At 44.1% G+C, this 20,806-nt stretch overlaps 1 protein-coding gene across 12 annotated transcripts in view; it reads right to left on the reverse strand.

Moving 5' to 3' along the window:
• Cadps (calcium dependent secretion activator) overlaps nt 1-20,806 on the reverse strand; it is a 420,141-nt gene that overhangs the window by 30,266 nt on the left and 369,069 nt on the right. For all 12 annotated transcript variants that reach the window (XM_051139845.1, XM_051139831.1, XM_051139822.1 and 9 more), the window contains 2 exons: nt 18,073-18,147; nt 17,093-17,176 (listed from right to left, as the gene is read on the reverse strand). In XM_051139845.1, the coding sequence (XP_050995802.1) occupies nt 17,093-17,176; nt 18,073-18,147 (159 nt within the window). The remainder of the gene's footprint in view (nt 1-17,092; nt 17,177-18,072; nt 18,148-20,806) is intronic.

Genomic DNA, 20,806 nt, shown 5'->3' on the forward strand with positions numbered 1-20,806 from the left:
ACCTGAGTTAATCATTGTGTAGCTTTGACAGGGAGCCCGGCAGGAGCTTAAACCACTTCTCCTGCTTCATTAGGGGAAAAAGCAACCCAGGTGCAGACCATGAGGACCTCAGGGTTTGATACTATTAAATCAATGCACAGACCCCCCCCCCCCAAAAAAAAAAAAAAAAAAAAAAGGTGGATTAGTTTTTTTTTTAAACAGAAATCTGGTAGGCAAGACTCAAAGATGGAAGACAAAAGAAATCTGAAGGCAGACGACTGCATTAGTTACTGCCTAGGCTTTCCTTTCTCTCTGCAGTCTCCGAAAACAAATCAAGGCAGTGATTTATTCTCTGTGTGAGTGAACTCCACCCCTGCATTTTGGGCTTCCTAAGAACTCTGTGCTGCTCTCTCTGCCTTGCTTTGAAACTGCTGACCACCCCACCACCTCAAAGTGCTAGCAACACTGGGTCCCAGGGCTGGCCGAGGGATTTGATGCCTTCTTGCTTTTCTCATTTCTTCAACACAGGAAGTCTTAGAGATGTGAATTATGTCAAGGCTGTTCAGTAAAATGGTCAGTTGGTCATATTAATTCTACTCCCCCATCCCCAATTAATTTTCTCTCTTACTGGCTCAGTTTTTCATCCATAATTTTCTTCATATATGGATACAGGTCCTTTAAAACCTTTTATTATATTGAGGCTGTGTGTGTGTGTGTGTGTGTATGTGTGTGCGTGCGTGCGTGTGTGCACATGAGAGAGAGAGAGAGAGAGAGAGAGAGAGAGAGAGAGAGAGAGAGAGAGAGAGGGAGCGCACAGTGCCATGGTGCCTGTATAGTCAGAGGAGTATTTCCTGAGTCAGTTTTCAATTCTCTCCTTCTACCATATGAGTGCCAGGGATCAAACCCAGGTCCTTGGGCTTGGCTGCAATTTCTTTTTTCCCTGAACCATCTCACTGGCACTAGAAAATAGACTGTAAAAAGGAACAAGAGCTTCTACTCCTCTTTTCTCATGCAGTGTTGTTTGGAGAGAAAAACCACTGGGAGGAATTTGGTGTGATACATTTTACTCAAGTTAGAGGTTTCCAGAAGATTCTAGATGTGAGTGTTTGTGGCCTTGGCATTCTGAGAGGACAATTAAGAAAAAAAGTAAAATGAGGATTTCTAGGTTCTAAAGAAATTGGTATTTGCCACACACATGAGAAGGAATTAGGGTCCCTCTGCACATAAAGTGGGGATTAGGAAGCCTTGGCTGCTATCTGCTTTTGTTACCTGCAAGGGTGTACCAGGTAATTCACGTCTTTAAGCATCAGTTTCCTCCCTGGTAAAGGAATGGAGCTAATGGCAATATTAATAGCAGAGCCTTGTATGTGTGTGTGTGTGTGTGTGTGTGTGTGTGTGTGTGTGTGTGTGTGTGTATTGGGGTGGACAGAGGACAACTTTGGGTGTTGATTCTCAGGTACCTTCAGACCTTTTTGTTTGAGACAAGGTCTCTCATCGGCCTAAAACTTCACCATGTAGGCCAAGCTGGATGGCCTGTGAGCTTGAAGAGATCCAATCTGTTTCTGCCATCTCGCTATGCTTGGGCTTACAGGGACAAGGAATCATGCTAGGCTTCTTGTCTGGGTTCTGGGGATCTGAACTCTGGTGTCCACCTTTTGTTGAGTCATCATCCTAGGCTAAGAGAGGGAGTTAAGTGCCTGCACGTGCAGGACACATTCCAAACACGTTACTTGTACCCATTCCCTTATTTCAAGAAAAACACTAAAGGACTTAATGGAGGTAGAGCTGTGGCAGCAGCTGACTAGGTGTGCTAGCGGCCTGGATTGTGGGGCCTTACTCTACCCCACGCTTGAGTATGGCTGCTTCCAACTCAGGCCTGATTATGTCTTCTTTCCCACAGGCTCACCCCAGGTTGAGGGCTGGTCCTCCCCTCTGACTCTCTTCCTCATGTATAACCCCATGGAGGCTATAATTACAGATCAGGCGACTCTAAGCCGATCTCGGCAATGGATCATAGACCCGAGGTCCAGTTCACTTTGTGTTATTTCTTTTCAAAGATTCCCACTGTCAGTCTTGCTCCTCCCTCTCCACGACCACTACTCCTCCACTGAGAACTGGATTCTGTTCCTCCATTCTCCATGAGTCCAGGATGGTCCATGATAGCACTGATATGTGCTATCACTGAATGTAATAGTGGTGGCACAGTGTCCTTTGAGATTAGAGTCTTGACGAAGGCTGGAGGCTCCTGTGTTCTCACTCTTGAGAGCTAGCTGCTATTTAAGCGGGGCCACCTGAAGGCTACCACACTGTCGGGGAACTCCAATGCTGTGAGAAAACATGGCAGGGTAAGACTCCTCACTAGGGGAAGGGGAAGGAAGCCACATGAAGAGAGAAATCATGCCAGCAGACACCCAGCAGTCTTCTGCCCCAGCCACCTACCGAATGCAGCCAAGTGTACAACCCCAGTGACAGAACCAAACAGCTTCTCATCCTGGCTCTCCTCAGATTCCAAACTCACAAAACCGTGAGCAAAATATATCAATTATTTTTATTTTCTTTTAAGATAGAGTCTAATGTAGCCCAGGATGGATTCAAACTCACTATGTAGTTGAGGATAAACACGAGCTCCCAGTCTTACCACCTCTACTTCCCAATGTCTGGGATTTCAGGGGATGCAACAATCACTTTAAGTCAAGGGTTCTGGTGTGGGTTGCTATGCAATGATAGGTAACTAAGCCATTGAGTAAGATGCCATCTTTTCTCATTTTTCCTCAATGCTTTCCACTGCATACGTTCCCCAGAAAGACTACAGGGAGGTTGCTGATAGGCCCAGAAAGGCTAACTGATCCTCAAGAATTACAATAATAAGCGATAGAGCTGGATCACCAAGCACATTCATCATCACTAGTTCCATGATTCTGGGGAATCATTTGATCTTCAGTAGCTTCTATAATCTCTTCTGTAACTGCAAAACATGCGGATGAACAGTACCTTCCTTAGAGAGTGCTTGTGAGACTCAGCAGGTTGGCATCACAGACAGTGCTGGCGGAGCACCTGGCATGCACTAAGAACTCAAAAATATCTTTCTAAATCATCATTATGGCTTAACTCACTCATGGTTAGCTGCAAGGGAGCTGGCTACACCAAATACGTTTTCACTGGCCAATGTGGTCCATGGGCCAAATTTAGCCCACTGCCTGATTTTCAGTGTTCAGCTAGCTGAGACAGCATTCACATTTGTAAGTGGTTGAAAGAAAATAGAAAGAAAAATGATATATTCTGAGAGATTAAGAACTATTGAAACTGATACTTCAACATCTAGAAATAAGGCTTTATTTGAATATGTGTGGGTCCATTAATCTACACATTGTCTATCGGTGCATTTGTGCTCAAAGGACAGATCTCAGTGGTTGTGACAGAGACACGTGGCTTCCAAGGTCAGAAATACTTATTATGTTCCAATTTACAGAAGGAATTTTCTCTCTCATGGATGAGGACAGACTTAAGGGGAAAATAAGTAGTTCCATGTATGAAAAGAATTAGAAAACACCAATTTCCAGTTCTGTGCTGATCAGTAACTACTTGGCAGGCTTTGACTAGCGCCTAGCCTATTAGCTTCCTTTTCTTATCTATTATAATGAGGACCAGGATGATTGTTTTGCTCATAGACTCATGTGACTCTCAGAGGGCATCTGACTCAGGATCTAGTAAGAATGTGGGACAGGAAGCATTTCTCACACCTTGAATGGGTTATAAATACTCTCAGGGTAAAAGAAAAAAATTCTATTAATAGTGTCGTGTTCTTACAAGTTCTAGAAATAAGTATCTAGGAAAAACTATAGTATCAGGGGAAGAAAAATGTTCAAGACAAATAAAGAGCATCCACACAGGGACCAGACAATGAAGCATGGCCAGCAGGGAGGCTTGGCAAAGACATAAAGGGATCAAGAGACAGGCAGCCTATGCTGGGCACTCTTCCCATCCAGGCAGAGTTTTGAGTGTCTCTTAGGAGCCACCACACTGACTATCCCAGGGACCCTCCAGCTGCAAGCTGCTCATCTGACCTCTCTGGGCTATGGTGGGATCGTTCAAAGGAGGCACACTGAACTCTCTTCACACTCTAGCTGCTCCCCCCCCCATCTCAGGGCTATCCAGGTCCCATCCTGCTTAGCTGTCAAGATCAGGAAAGGCAGGTGCCTTCAGGGTGGTGTGGTGTGGCAGCATGCTGGCCGGTGTCCCACAGCTGCTGGAATTACCAGCTCAAAAGAAACAAGTCTCCTGTAAGTGGGCAGGAAGCCCAACTGCCAGTTTTCCAAGATTCCCCCACCTCCACTTTCCATGCTTTCATTTTAGGGCATGAACGGAATAGGAAAGGGTGGCGTGTATCTAACTATGAGATGTACTTCCATAGTCAGCAGCGAAGAAGCAATGTCCCTGTCACTGAGCAGCAGAATGTCAGATATGAAGAGGGTTGTGGGGGTTGCTCATGCAGATTGGAGGAAGGCTCGACTTATGAGCAGGGGCTCTGCAATTAGATATATATGGCCAAGCATTCAGCCACTCACAAGGCAGGTTACTTAACCGCATTTTCCTCATCTGCAAAAACAGATTTCCTCACAGAGATGCTGGGTTTCTCAGAACAGACCCAGGGCATAGCAAGAACAATGCGTCAGGCATCACTCTCAAGTTTTTTTTTGGCTGGAAAAATAGGTTGTTCTGCCTAATTGGACTTGGATATGATGGTTGCTCTTACCCTGCACCATTCATCAGCTATGTGTGATGAGTTAAAGTTGAACACCATGAGTACTTTGTGCAGCTCCGATGGACAGTTTTTTATCAAAAAAAAATTTTTTTTAAACAAAAAGTTCTATCTGACAGTGGCCTAGACTTAAGACATTCATACAGTGACTATAGCTAAGAATGGGGAAATATGCCACTCTATTCCATGTTAGACTTTGAAGCAGGAAAAAGAAAGGGTTTGGGGGTCATCAATCTCATTTTATGGGGAACACAAGAAATAACGGCCAACATCTATAATTTATAGTTATAAAGCTATGATGAGGAGTAAGAGTACGGCTAAGCTAGGAGGAAGAGGGAGGGTGAAGGCCAGTTGGTAATGTGAGGGGAAGCTGCACTAAGGGAGGAAGGCCAGTTAGTGCTAAGATTGGCTGGTCAAGGAACAGACACAGAAATGGGGTGTGTGGTCACATGTCTAAGCAGGAGGATCACAAGAATATTCCCAGATGGGCTACAAGGTCACTTGGGGGAGCCAATCTAGGCTCCATACCAAAACCTTGTTTTAACACATAAACAAAACAAAAAAACCAAGCCAAGAAAATTGTCACACAAGGTCCCTATTAGCTGCAGGGCTAAAAGAAATTTAAAGAAACCTGCCCCCCCCCCCCCGCTCTCTTTCTTCCTCTCCTCTCTTACTTCTCACCACCCCCAATGAGTATGTAGAGACCAGAGATATACTCAGCATCTTCCTCTATTACTCTCCCTGTTGTCTTTTGAGGCAAGGTCTCTTGCTGAACCCAGAGACTGCCATTTTGACAAAACTAGCTGGCCAGGAAGCCTCAGGGATCCAGCCATATCCTCCTCACTCAGTACTGGAGTCCCAGCTCTACGTCACTTTGGCAGTGTCTCCACGGGAGCTCGGAACCTCAGTTCTGGCCTTCATGCTTAGTCAACAGTCGCTCTGCACACTGAGCCAATCCCTCAGCCTCATCAGTGGTCCTAAGGGATCCGTCTGACAAAAACGCTAGGGAGGAAGTGGCAGACATCATTTCTTTAAAAAAAAAATCTGAGAACTTGAGTTTTTCTATACGATTTCATCAAAATGTTTCTTAAATTCATTTATGTATATACGTATGCATGCACGTATGCATGTGCTCTGTGGCGCTGTGTGGAGGTCAGAGGGCAACATCAAGCAGGCAGTTCTCTTCTTTTACCATGTGAGTTCTAAGGTCTGAACTTGGGTTCCCAGGCATGGCAGTAAGGGCTGCGCTGCCAGCCTCACTATTTCAAATATGTTTTTACATTGAATTTATGATAAATTGTTAAAAAAAAAAAGAGCAAAACCAGTGTAGAGCAGTTAACATTCCAGGGAAGAAAGGTGTTTCACGGAAAGGCTGCCTCTTTTGAAAGGAAACTTTGCTGGTGACTCTCTTCAATGGAGTCATGATTTAGATGGAGTGTGTGCCCTCTCCCAAGGCTAAAGCGACACTTGGCCACCCCCCAGCCCTAGTCTGCGTGCTCTAAGTACGTCTTGGGAAGAGGAATGTGGACCAAGTGCCAACCGAGGGGCTGACTGCTTGGGCGAGACAGAATGTGAGAGTGGGCGGGATGTACTGGGACTGTGTGTGCGGGTGAGCAGTTGAAAAAGGCTTGGTGGCTCCTGCCTGGGGCCAAGTGACAATTACAGTGACAATCCCTTCCAATGCTTTCTGAGGACTGGAGAAAAACACCATCCTTGAAGTGTATGTGGGACCATAGACAGCAGGATGGGTTCCCAGAGCTGTGCCACCGGAGGGGAGGAAATGTCTTCATCGCTTGCCAAAGATCAAGGGCATACTGGGCCAATTGTGAAGTGCTCTGGTCCACGTGAGCACTGATTCGAGTGTGGCATAATGGCGTGCAGAGCTCAGTTCTTCAGGATGAAAAGAGCTTTGCAGACAGAAAGGGTGATGCCTGCCCAACACCACGAAAACCTAACCATCCAATTGTACATGTCAAAAGAGTTGAAAACAGTGCATTTGGTCATGTGTATCTTACCACAATTAAAAACAGGGGAAAAACCCTCACAGACCCACAAGGCCCCTTTCTCACTCTCTTTTAGGGGAGACCCATGTATGGGTGCTGTTTTCACAGATGTGGGAATTGTGACACTGGCAGTTTCTCATCAGTAATTTATGGCTAAAAAAAATGAGCAACGATTTTTGGAATCAGTGCTTGAGAAAAACCGTGAAATATTACATTGTTTTTCAGAAAGTTTCCTTAAGTGGTCTGCAGATGGAAAATATGTTCTTAAAAAGTTCGGATAACAGGAAAGAGAATATTGGCCACATTTCAATGTTGACTCCTGTTCTCTCAGTGACTATGTATCTTTTGAGAAGAGCAATTAGTTGCTGTTTTCTCATAAGCAACATAGATGTACTTAATAGTGGTATATAGTCATATAGAAAATATGGACAGATTTACCTACACATATTTACCTGGATGCTTAATTTGCACTCTTAATTCTTGAACGCCTGATTCCTGATGCTGAACACACAGCTGGGAAGGGACAGAGCTGGGAGTAGAACCTCTTTGGTCTGGCAGCAAAGGTTCCTCTACTATAGCACACTTCTGTGTAGACTGCTTCTCTGAGTACCGGTTTCCTTATCTGTGAGTGATGATTGTCATTATGGCCCTTGCCATATGGCATGTGGGTAAAGATGAAATTATGACTATGATAAGCAGAAAGCATTGTATATATATATATATATGTATATACATATACATATATATATATATTAACCCATCACAAACAAAGCTTCATAAATAGTTGTGTAATTACCACAGATATTCTGAAATGCCCCCAAGAGGACTAGTGCAGATCTTTAAAGGGCTAGGGGAAGGTGGAAGAGTGCCCTGGCCATAGGACTGGTTGCTGGGCTTCTGGACAGGGTTATAAGCATCAACTATGATGTAACTGCTGAGCTGTATAGTTTTATGTCAACTTGACTCAAGCTTAAGTCATCTAAGAGGAGAGAACCTCAACCAAGAAAATGCCTTACTGGGCAGTGGTGGCAGACACCTTTAATCCCAGCCCTAGGGAGGCAGAGGCAGGCATTTCTCTGAGTTCAAGGCCAGCCTGGTCTACAAAATGAGTTCTAGGACAGCCAGGGCTTTTACAGAGAGAAACCCTGTCTCAAAAAAAACAAAACAAAACAAAACAAAACAAAAGAAAGAAAATGCCCCCATTAAGACTGGGTTGTAGGCAAGCCTGTAGGGACTTTTCTAAATTAGTGATTGGCAGGAGAGGAGGCCCTTGCCCATTATGGGGAGTGCCATTCCTGGGCTGGGCCCTGGCTTCTATAAGAAAGCAGGCTGAGGAAGCCAGGGGCAATAAGCCAGTAAGCAGCACCCCTTCATGGCCTCTGCATCAGTCTTGCCTCCAGGTTCCTGGCCTGCTTCTGTTCCTGGCCTAGCTTTCTTCAATGACAGACTACAATGTGGAAATGTAAGCCAAACAAACCTTTCCCTCTCCAGTTTGCTTTTTGGTCATGGGCTTTCAACACAGTAACAGAAACCCTAAGTCAACTGTTGTGGTGAGAGTGAGCCTAACAGTGCTCCCACAGGCCACGCCAGCATACCACTCAGAGCCTCTGCCGTTCTTTAAGCAAAGGGCTGTAGCACTGCTGGGAACCTGGGCAGGAGATGGGACACCACTCCTCTTAAGCAGAAAGATCATATCCTCTTCTGATTGGCTTAGTTGTAAGATTCTTAAATTATGAAACAAAATAAAAAACAAAACCACACAACCCCATTTATACTGTAAATGGAAAATCAGTGTCACTCTAGGTAAGAGAAAGGGTAATAAACAAATAAATTATACAATGAATTTATTAAGTCTAGGCAGGCATGCTATCCTGCTGAGAGGGTTGAGCTGAGCCCCCAGGACACTTGTGAATGCCAGGGAAGTACAAAATGTGGTCAGACTGATATGAATGCAAAGGTGAAAAGAGAGTTCAGAACAAATGACCTCTCACATGTGGTTGGTAAATTTTATAGCAGCTAACATTGACACCATCTTGGATACAATATGGCCATATCCTATGCTTGACTCATTTCTGCCTTGCTCTAAAAAGACAACAATAACAAAACCTCTAAACAGTAAGAAACAAATTTCTCCTTGTTATGTTGGTTAGTGTTGATAGTACAGAAAATCCCACCATGAACAATTCCAGGTGGTTAATTTAACAATATAAATGTGGAGATTAGAATCATCACAGAGAACTGGATCTTGCCAGTAGTAGGATCCAAGCAGACAACACCAATCCCTGGAACCACTAAGCCAGGAAGTCTCAAATGTTCCTTTTACTAGTGCACTCTAGGCAGTAATGTGTGTGTGTGTGTGTGTGTGTGTGTGTGACATAATTATATGCCTATATATTTGTCAAATATCTACATTATTTAATTTTTTTTGGCCAAGTTCCATGTAGCTCCAGCTATCCCATAACTTGCTATGTAGACCAGGCTGGCCTTGAACTTACAGAGATACTCCTGTCTCTGTACTGGGATTAAAGATGTGTGCCACAATGCCCAGCTAAAAGTCTTAGAACTCCTGGTTCAATAATTTACTTAGAGTAGTCATTTAAAACATGGTAGCTGATTGAGTAACTTATTCTAATGTTAGACACCCTAATCTATCTCTCTATCTCTCTATCTCTCATCTATTATGTATCTCTCTCATTTGGAGGATTAAACACAGGGTCACATCCATGCTAGCCAAGCACTCTAACAATGATCAACCTTCTAGCCCTATCCAATACTTTAATTAAGAAAGAGGTGTTCTAAAGACAATGTGAAGGACAGAATGCTAAAAATATACTAAGTGTAATAGTCAAAGTCTTGACACAGAAATATATTGGAAGGTGAACTCTTACACTTTTGCTTTATCTTGCATGGAGAGATGTCTGGCCTTAGAGAAGAACTGGCTAGTACATTAAGGAAAACTGTTGAAATGTTCAGACTGTGTCATTTAGTGTTCTGAGAAAACTGATGCTCAGGTTTAGAAGTGCTCTTCACAGGCGCCTGCCACATACTAGAGTCATGAAACGTCCATGGTTCACTCTATACCCAATTGTCCTTGGAGCTCTCTGATGCCCACCTCAGAGGTTTCACTCTGAAGATAACCCAGCTGGATCTCAGAAGGGTCCAACAACCTGTCAATTTCTCTCAGCCTGGCCTTCACCATCTCTCATCTCTCTCCAAATTTCTGGCACATTGTGTGTGGCTGGGGGTCAAGGTGAACTCTACAACCTTTAATTATAGCCCACTTGAAACTATATACAAATTTATTAGGTATTTCTTTCATAATAGAATTTCTGCAAGCTGCTTGCTTTACACCTGAGAGTCTGAACAAAATACCGTGTCTATCTCCTGTTTGTTTTCAAAGACAGTAATGCTTTTTTATAATAGAACTTTAAAGGAAACAGTTGACTTTAGATGTTTATCTTCTATATGTTGCTCTGGTCAGAAGGTGTGTTAAATGTCAACTTCACTTTCAAGGCAGCAATCTGAAATGAGGATCTTCTACTAGGCGATAAAATATTATGGCCAGATGCAAAGCCCATGCCACAGTCTGAAGTGCCTAGAAGTGGATGATGAGAGAGACGAGAAGGAAATAAGGATGACCAGTGCTTCTGAGCTCAGGAACTGTGTGTAGGGGGAGCACAAGGCCTTTGCTAGTTCACTATAAGCAAATGAATTTGGAAAATATGTAGCTGAGAGCTCCAGTGTGTCAGAAGACCACAGCTTGCCTCTGGCTTCTACCAGGGAGCTAGCCTCTATGTCTTGTCTTAAGCACATCCCTTCCTTGCCAGGTCAAATGCTAGCTCTCCTGTAGGTCTAGTTTTAAGAGTTATTTCTGGGGCTAGGGAGATTGCTCAAAAGCTGATGTAGGCATAGGAACCCAAGTTTGAGCTTTAGAACCTGTATACAAAAAGATGGGTGTGCTAGTGCTCACTTATAGCCCAAGTGATAGAGAGGAAAAGACAGTGATATTCTGGCCAGCCTGCCTAGGCAACTGAGGTTGTCCTGTGGCTTCTACATGTACATGTACACGTGCACACACTCATTGGCAGGCACAATGGTGTCTGTACACACAGGATCATGTCCACCCCCTCAAGCAATTTTCTCCATTGGTCACTAGTTGAGAAGGTTGAGCATCTTTGCTCTATAATTCCACTGCATGGACTACCCCCTACCCCCCTGAGAAATGATGATGCTTGTGACTACTCTTTCGGACTCTAGCTCCAGCATACAAACACACGATGAGAGGCGTAGTCTCTCTTATTTATCACTGAGCCCCTAGTACCAGCATGTAGTATGTATTAAAAAATGTGTTGACCAAAGGACTAAAATAAAAGCAGAGATTATGGAGAAGCACACAGGCAGTGGGAAAAGCAGAAAGTGTCTTGCGTGTGTGTTATTCCAAAATGGGATAATTAAGGCAAACTATTTATAAAATAATAGTGCTGGTCAGATTTTATTGCTTTACTACTTATTTAGTGTGAGTATTGTACATAAGCATGTGGTGTGTGTGTGTGTGTGTGTGTGTGTGTGTGTGTGTGTGTGTAGACAGGAGGTAGGCATGGGGTATTCTTCTATATCATTCTTTTATTTCTTTGAGGCAGGGTCTCTCCATGAGCCTAGAGCTTATGTTTCTTTGCTAAGCTTACATCTTTTTTTTGCCCCCAACCCACGCTGGGCTTGTTGCAAGGGTGCTGGGATCTGAACCCATATCTGGAAGGTTGGGTAGCAAGCGTCCTTAGCCACTGAGCTATCTTTTTTAGCCCTCCAAAATTATTTCCCTCACTTAGAAATAAAATAACAGTGATGGGTCTTAGAAGCATCACCAGGTGATTTCACTGATGGATTCTGTATGATCGAGGCTGTTATTCTGGTCATAATAAAGAGTAACTTGAAGTCTTCACATGACATGGTGAATAATCTAGTGGGTGCCATCTATAACCCAGGAGTAAGAACTGAGCCTATGGCAGAGCCTGGCTGTAAGGATGACTGGAGAAAATGCATGCAAAGCACTCGGCAGTATCAGAGTTAGTCATGACATGCACTCCTGCTGCTGCAGCACCTGAGGCAAGGCATTCCCTCGGAATGTATAAGCCAACTTCTCTGACCCACAGGAACCCAGGAGCTGATAGCTGAATGCTGTGAACTACTGACATGAAACATCTCTGTCCCTTATCACCAGCCCACCACATAAACAGTAAACCCCTCAACCTCGGGTGCTTTCTAAAGCCAAAGCCAAATGACAACACTAGCAAGTTGTTGTGAAACCTCACCCTACTCTAAGCCTCCAAATGCATCCTTACCCACAGTTCCCTCTGGACAGAGGTTAACTCTCTGGCGCATTTCTGATCACTGCCAAAGTGACAGATGTGTCTCAAGGTGGTCTGCCCAGATGCAGTTACTGCTGCTGCTGTGAACTGGCTCCAGCCTTGGTCACAACTTTCAGAGGGGTGAACCGTTTATTTCATTCTTAAGTGGAAAAACAACTATAATCTTATGAAAAAGGAGAAAGGGGAGGGGGAGGTTAGGGAGGTGGGTAAAAAGGAGGAGCTGCAGAGGGAGGCAGGGGAGGTGAGAGAGAAGGAGGAGGAGGGGGATATGGAGGAGGAGGAGGGGGAAGAAGAACAGGAGGAAGAGGACAAAGAGGATGAGGAGGAGGAGGAGGAGGAGGAGGAAGGAAGAAGAAGAAGAAGAAGAAGAAGAAGAAGAAGAAGAAGAAGAAGGAGAAGAAGAAGAAGGAGAAGAAGAAGAAGAAGAAGAGAAGAAGAGAGAAGAAGAAGAAGAAGAAGAGAAGAAGAAGAGAAGAGAAGAAGAAGAAGAAGAAGAAGAAGAAGAGAAGAAGAAGAAGAAGAAGAAAGAAGAAGAAGAAGAAGAAGAAGAAGAAGAAGAAGAAGAAGAAGAAGAAGACCAAACAGCAAACAGCTGATGTGAGCAATTAAGAGACCGGGAAGACTAGATCCACATGGGTAGAGATTAGGCTCCTGGCAGCCTTGAAATGGCCTGTATTCTTCCTGCTCTGAGTAGCTTCTGTAAGTTATGGATGTACTTGGAGGGAGGACTACAGCTGGCTGAAATCCAGGTGCCTTGGAGGAGCTGCTGTCCCTGCCCTGTGTAGGGTGGGGCTAGACCCTCCCATGTCTGTCTTCATCCCATAGTCGGGGGCAGGGATGCTCAGGTGGAGCTGGGGTCAGGGTTCAACCTCTCTGAGCCTCAGTTCCAATCCAACATTTTCTAAAGGGCATTGGGAGAATGGAGTTGCTCTGAGAGTCCCAGAAATGTGTATTCAAAGCATTTAGTCCAGTGCCAGGCACTCAACGAGCACTTAAGGAACAGGAATTGACCTCCTGATCTTGTTTTAGATGTTTTAATTTATCTACCACAGCAAAGGCAACTAAAAGGTAGGGTATGTGACATTGCTCCAGGTCACCCCGCCCTGTGCTAAGGGGCAGAGCAGAGCTTCCTTACTCAGTCTACGTATTTGAAGCTGCCTTTTTCTCTGAATCCCGCTTAAGCTTGGGACTCACCTGTTTTAGACAAGCCCTTTAGCACAACACATCACACCACAGTTCTCAGACCTTTCCCTTTTGCCCTCTCCAAACCACTCTCCATCTCCAAAACCTACCTACTCCACCCCATACCATCTCCTTGTTTCTTATAATGTATGTTGTAGAAATGTCTCTTGCTTCCTTGCTTTGTGGCCACTGGTGGCTGCTGCAGTGTTTGAAATACTCCTTTCTCCTCCCCTTTGTCCACAGCTGGCTCCTGAAATCTCTGCTCATGGTTCTCCCTAGAAGGATCTTATGTGATTGTCCTGGTTTAAATAATATCTTCCTTGCTTCGCCTTTTCTTCCAGCTTATGGCCCAGGCAATTCTTTTGATCATTCATTCTTTTCCTTCCCTGCTGTCTAGCTCCTTTGAGAAATGTGAATTCCGAGAGGGCAGAGAGCATCTTTTGGAGTATCACTGCAATCCCAGCACCTAGCACAACACCTGCCATATAGGTGCTTTGTAGAGCAGGCAGGATGACTGACACAATAAATGGATGAGTTCCAGCAGCAGCATTCTCGCTGAACCCTGGACAAGACAGAGTGACGTATTTGAAAGCTATGGGAGAGGGACCTGGGCACCTGCTTGCCTTGCCTTTTGGCCTCCTAAAAGAACAGCATGAGGCTACCCACAAGGCAGAGACCTTTCCAAATAGTCATCCGCCATAAAAGCACATCTTGCAGGCAAGGAAAATGGGTGGATGGTTGCTAACTATATCTTCCAACTGGGCTGATCTTTGAAAAGTTCGAGAGGCGCCTGCCTCCCTCAATTCCAGGCTGCTACTGCTGCTGAGGCCCCTGAGGGAGGCAGGAGGGTGCGCTTGGGCGCCTCTTGGGCTGGCACGAGGAAGCCACATCTCATCCGCCCTCCTCCCCCAGCTCCTCTCCAAGAGAGGAAGCAATGCAGATGGAGATGAGAAATAAATATTCCTGCATGCTCCGCGCCACTGCAGACGCTTTCCAGAATGTCTGGCTTGGACCACAAAATCAAGCCCACCCAGCAAAGGAGGCACTCAGCAGGAGAAAGAGGGGGACAGGGTGGCATATTTGTCGATACGCGTCAGCTTTCTGGGGGGCCGAGCACATGGCTCATCTTTGGCAGCCCTGCTGAGGTGGGGATGTGGTAAGTGCACAGTAATGCTCAAAGAATGGAATCAGAAAATAGGAGCAGAGTTAAAGGAAAGGACGCCAGGCTTTCTGCACAGGATCCGCACCTCTGTCCAGGTCCTTGAATGCACATAGCTGGTGCCAACACTCATTCCCCACCTATCCTATTTACCTCCCCTCACCACTGACCCCACCCTTTCACCTCTATTCTGTTTTGGGGGAAGTTAACACCACTGGGCTGCCAACATCCTTCTAAGGCCCTCTGCGATTTGGGCAGGGACTCAGAATCCACGTGTGAAGATATGCTTGCCACCTCTAGGTACAGTTCCCCCTCTCTAATACTGGAATCCTGGCAGGCAGTGAGAACATAGGCTGCAAATGAGAAGTGGGTGCTTGTGGCCGTGAGGTGGCCAAGTATGTGGGAGGAGTATCACTAAGGAGGGAAGTTACAGGCCCAGCAACAGATCTGGGATGTTCTGTATGGCAGTGTCATTGCTGGGCATGCCTCTAGACTGTAAAATGTCTTAAGAAAGATGAGAAGATAGGAAGTCCTCATGGGACACTTTGTTCTGAGTTCCTTACTCTCCCTGGGGGATTCCTAGGATCCTGGATTCTTCATCCGGCTGCTACGGGGCCAGCTGCTAACAAATCTTTTGGAAAGTTCCTCTTAGAGGAGGATCTTGGCTGGAACAAAAGCAGAAACCAATAAACAGCAAAGGGGCCTTCCTGCATCATGGGTTCAAGTACACTGCAGTGAAAACACTGCCTCAAAACAAAGTCTCAAAGTGTGAAGGCTTCTGTGGGCATTAGGGGAAGTTTGCAGCCAATGCTGACTCGAATCCCACCCCCTTTCTCATCCTTTCCACTGTTGCAATGAGGAGCAAGCCATTGTCTATTTCCAACGCATGGGCCCTGAGTCCTTCTACCTAGATCTTTCCCACTCACGAGCCCATCTGCCTTCCAGCATCAGGCATTGGCGAGCAGAATCCCACTCTCTGCAGAAGCCACTCAGTGGTAGGAAACAGGCAGGGCAGTTGGCATCTTGTTCCCACTCTACATATTGCTATGTCACCTGAGACAAATGACTCCCTCTCTCTGGGTCTTGGTTTCTTTCTTTGACAAAGGACTGGGCTAGGTAGGTTCCTTTGCAGATATGACACGTTATAAATAGCTCCTCAGAGTGAAGCTGGAGGCAATGCTTCTTTGCATTGTGCCCTTCCCAGTCTACCTCTGGCAATGAACTCTGGGTATTGAAGGCCTTCGTACTCCTGCATTAAATTCATCTTTATATTTGGGAAAGTCAGAGCTGCACACCAGAACAATATAATTTTGTTTTTAAACAATGATTATATTGATAGATGGATGGTATCTAGCAATGGTATGAAATGTCATCAATCATCATTTGCCTTAATTCCTAGGAAGAGGAAACCCTGGGCCAAGGAAAGGCCAAAACAGAGTGTGTTTGTTTATAGACTCCTTCTTCTTAAGACATGTCTGGAAAGAAGTTGTGTGCATGCGTGATTGTGTCTTATCTAATCATATTCATTGCTTGTCATTAGTAATAGATGCTATTTATTGAGTCCTACTATAAGCTAGGACCATGAGGCTTTCATCTCATACCAGGGCCTTGTGGGAAACATTATCTACCTCTCATACCCTTACAGATGAGGAAACTCAGGCTCAGAGACCTCAGGTTCACACAGCTGGTCAGTATTGGTGATAGGATTTGAACTCCTATCTGTGGGGATTCCAAAGGTAAGGATGATGTTCTGGGCCTTGGGAGATTATTACAGACCAAGGCTCCTAAGTTGACTGCTGTTCCTATATTGCTGTTAAAACAGCCTAGAATCCATCATACCTTTCCTGTGTCCACTTGGCAGGAACTTAGAAGGAAGCAGGATCAAGGACTCTCTCCTCTGATCACCAAGCCACAGAAAGCTGCTGGCTCCTGCTTTTCCTTCTACTTTCCTGTTGGCTTTGGCCTTATCCAGTGTTAGCATTGACCTGGAGCCTCAAAGGGTTTAGAAAGGACATGCCAGCAGCTCAGGAGGAGATAAAGGCCAACAGCTCCTGAACCCAGGCAGGCAGCATGAGAGAGGAGTCACACTGGATGCCAGCATCTCCAGTCTATAGAGACCCCATACTTCAACCCCCATACACTGAGGCCATGTAGCAAGCAGACCCACTTGGAAACATGGGCTCTCTTCTCCATGAGGTTGCCTGGATTTGAAATGTACACAATGAGCTCAGTTTAAAAACCATATCTAGTAGAATAAGGACCATAAAAAAAAAAAAAAAAAAAAAAAAAAAAAAAAAAAAAAAAAAAAAAAGCAAAAAGCATGTGCAGGTACAGCTGACACGAAGGTCACCATATACAATTCCTAAAAGTAATTATTGGTAAAAATGGTGGACCTCACTGCATTTCCTGTCATAGCCAAGTGTGTGAAGGCAGCCTCTTCAGAAAATGACACGGAACTGGACAGCTTACCTGCCAGTTGGGCATGCCTTGCCTCTTCTCCCCGTGTTACCATGTTACATGGGTGGATGAAAGTAATTAAAACACACTGCCACCCCCTGAACAAAACCACACATTGTCTCTCACCCAAGCAGAACCACAGCTGACCCAAAACAACAACCAGGAAAGCAGGATGCTTTTTACTTACCGTAAATGACAAGAAAGAAGAAAACAAAGTCCCCTCATCATATCTGGATAACTTTGCCAGGACGCCTTCCAAAATAGTTACAAACTAGTAAGACAGCAAAAAGGAAAAATTATTATTTCAAATTATAATTGTTTACAAGAAAGAACAGCATGTCCGAGCCACCTAGAGGCTAGGACTCAGCCCCCTGTTCATTTTTGCATTCCACTTTTTAACTCTCACTTTGGAGGAAGGAAAAGGCTGCCGTTGCACGGCAATATTTGACTTATCCGGCTTTCTCTTCATTATTATGTGATTGCAAATACGGAGTGTTACAGAAGTGCAAAGTGACAAAATATTATTGAGTTGCATATAGCATGCGATAATATTAAATGCACTTTTCAAAATCCCAAACTGCGCAAAGCAGTCTTTACATTACATATTAGCACTACATTTAATCCAATCTATTTTTATTTGTATTTTATCAGTAATTTGGGGGAAACAGAAGTTTAGCACTGGCAAATATAAATGTCTTCCCATTCAGCATTACTTAGTTAAAATTCTATAATTCATGAGGATGACTGAAATAGCTTTATCTGACTTTTCTGTTTTATTATGACTCTCACTGCATGTGAAACTAGAGGGAAAGGGGTTTTCGGGATGGCAGAATTCCTTATTACCGTTTCACTTTATGTATTTTAAAATCTAACTTTGTCAGTGCTGAGAAACAAAACAAACATTTCCCGCATAACCTAGCGTGGCGTGCGGGGACACAGCCTTATTAAGTTAACATATGCCGCTTCAACAATTGATCTTCACACGGCTCACGAACATCAGAAAATCCTCGCAAGCTGGGGCTGGGCGATGTACGATCTTGTTTTCTTGGGAGATGCGAGTATCCAGCTCAACTTTTTTAATGTGTTACATTTTAATGGGAATGCAGACGCAACAAAGCAACATTCACAACGCCGCCCCCCCCCCTTTCACCTGAAGCTGAAGGTTACCTTTGCCACCAAGAGTGTGATCATTTCTTTAACGGTTTCTTCAATTAGTTCATCTATTTTTGAATGGTATTGATGCTAAAGAAGACAGAAAGACACATGTTAGCATCTCGGCGAGGTTGACAGTGCTGCCTGCGCCCATGGTTTTTTAGACCACATACTATAAAATAAAGCCTGGCCTGCACACCCAATTTGTTTCCATAGTCCTAGAAACAGCTGTGAGAGTCTGGCTTCTAGTCTTTGACGAAGAGAGACCTGAAACACTTTTTAAAAATCAGCAGGATCATTTTTTGTTTTTTTTTTTAATCTAAGGCTTCAGATGGCCTTTGATGTATGTGGACACACACATACAACAGTACACATGACTGGCTTAACAGCCTAGCATTGTGTTGAACTGGGTTTTATAAAGCTTGATTCAAAGCAGTCTCGTACACTGGGAAGGGAAATAGCATTTCTGGGAAACTGCTGGGGAAGGCAACTTACGTGGTTCAATTTCTCCAAGGAGAATTTACCTAAGACATTGATTTTACAGAAACCTGTTAGGTATTCTGGGAATATGCATCAAAGCACATCAGTTTAAACTATAGTCTTCATCCAGAGCCCAGATAAAGTGTCTCTTTCTGATCCACTGTGACAAGCTACAATTTCCTCCTTTTCTTTCTGCTCAGCAAAAAGCAGACCCAGGCTAGACCTTCTGTTGAGGCTGTAGCTAAGTCTTTACAATTTTTTTTCAAACTGGTGCTGTCGATTAAATTTAAATAGTAATGTGAAAACAAACCCCCACACAAACAAAAATCTGCTGTAAATGCCAGGGAAAAAGGAAAAGCAATTTCAACACAAATTATTATATGCCAGCTCCTTGACATTTATTAGAACATTTTAGTATCCATTTGAATTATTTTGTATTTCCGTAACACAAAAGCAACAATACAAAACATTGTTATTTGGAAAGAAAAATGCACTTACCCACTCTTTAGCAAACTTTCAGAAGGATGATTAATTAGGAACAAAAAAAGAAAAAGGAACAGTGCAAATAAAAATCAGGACAAAAGGACACATGAGAAGATGAAAATTAAATAAAGCATCACAAAGCTATGGAGACATACAGAAATAAGACATAGAGATGTACTCTAATAGTCTGGTTGCCGGCAAGCAGGATCACTGAGCAGGAGCAAAGAGATGATGTTGCTTTGGACTTGGAAGACCTGGATAATGTCCCAGTGTGAGGGCCAGGGGCCATACTGCCTGTATATTGAGCTCAGTTTCTTTATCTGCAGACTCACAACAGGTAATAGTACTATGACCTGGACCCAGAAGAGGGGAAGCTAGTGTAGGCTGCTGATTTCCACAAGGGGTTAGGCAAGCCTTGTTTTACTCCGTGTTTCAAAATAAGCAGGAAAGATGTGTTTAAATCTCTATCTATCTGTCTCTGTCTCTCTGTGTCTCTGCCTCTGCCTCTGTGTCTGTCTGTCTGTCTGTCTGTCAGTCTTCTCTCTCTGTCCCTCTCTCTCTCCCTCTCTTGGGGATGTTTAAAGCAGTGGACATATTAAGTACTTCAACTTGGCTATTCTTCATAGTTCTCTATATTTCCACACATGAAGACAGCCAATGCATCCATGATGGATATAAGTCTATGGCAACAAAGAACAAAGGAAAGTTCTGGTCTGGCTTAGTTGTCTCCTTTAAGAGCTCAGTGCCCAAGCCCTTTTCTGGCCTTGAGAATCTCAGACTCGTAGATCCACTTTGGAGATCTAGTGAGGATCTAGATGTGAAAACACTTTGTCAACTGTAATTGCAATTCAAATGTGTTCAAGTTTCTCAAGTAGCCACGGAGGGGAGAGAAGAAGATGGTGCCATCACTGAGTCAGCCGCCTCCTCCTCCTCCTCCTCCTTCTCCTCCTCCTCCCAGTTGACTGGAGGAAAAACAAAGCAAATGGCCCATGGTGTTTTGTCATGATGAATCAGAAGCTTTGTTGGCCACACTGCTAAATTCAAGAAAGATTTACTTGTAAATAGCACAAGCCTGAAGTGTAATTAAAAAAAAAAAAAAAAAAAAAAAAAAGAATCCACAGAAGTCTGTACAAGAGTCACAAAGAAGGATGTCAAATCACAAGAATATGGAAATATTGACAGGGCTCCAAATTCATTTTTAGGTATTGAAATAGGACCCAGAATCATATCCCTACTTTCTGTTGTCATGTGACTGACTTGTTCCACTAGATTTTCTTTGGATTGCTATACATGAGTTACATTTAGTAAATTAACTAGGTTATTATGCTTAGCCAGAAGAGCTGACTATGTGAGAGCTAGTACAAGATGAAATATTGCACAGAGGGCTTCAAACCAAGCAAAGAACACCAACGAGAATAGACATGTTCTGTTAAAAACCTTGATGGAAATGGTGACAGCAGAAGGCAATTGTTCTCTGTATACTAAGACAGGGTGAGGCCTGTGTCTTGTGTCTGAGAGGCCAATGGGGAGGAACAGACCCTTCCATGTGGAAATGAGGTGGAGACCCTGTGGCTTCTTGGGGCGTGATATACTTTCATGTATTGATTACGATGTAGTCTGACTATCTCTCCCTTCCATTGTATATAAGTGTTATGATTTCGCTGTTATAATAAACATCTTTTCCTGCTTAGAAAACAAAGTATAATGTGTGTGTGTGTGTGTGTGTGTGTGTGTGCGCGCGCGCGCGCACGCACATGCGTGCGCATGCATGCGAACTCACACATGT

This window comes from Acomys russatus, chromosome 3 (assembly GCF_903995435.1).
Source record: "Acomys russatus chromosome 3, mAcoRus1.1, whole genome shotgun sequence".
NCBI lineage: Eukaryota > Metazoa > Chordata > Mammalia > Rodentia > Muridae > Acomys > Acomys russatus.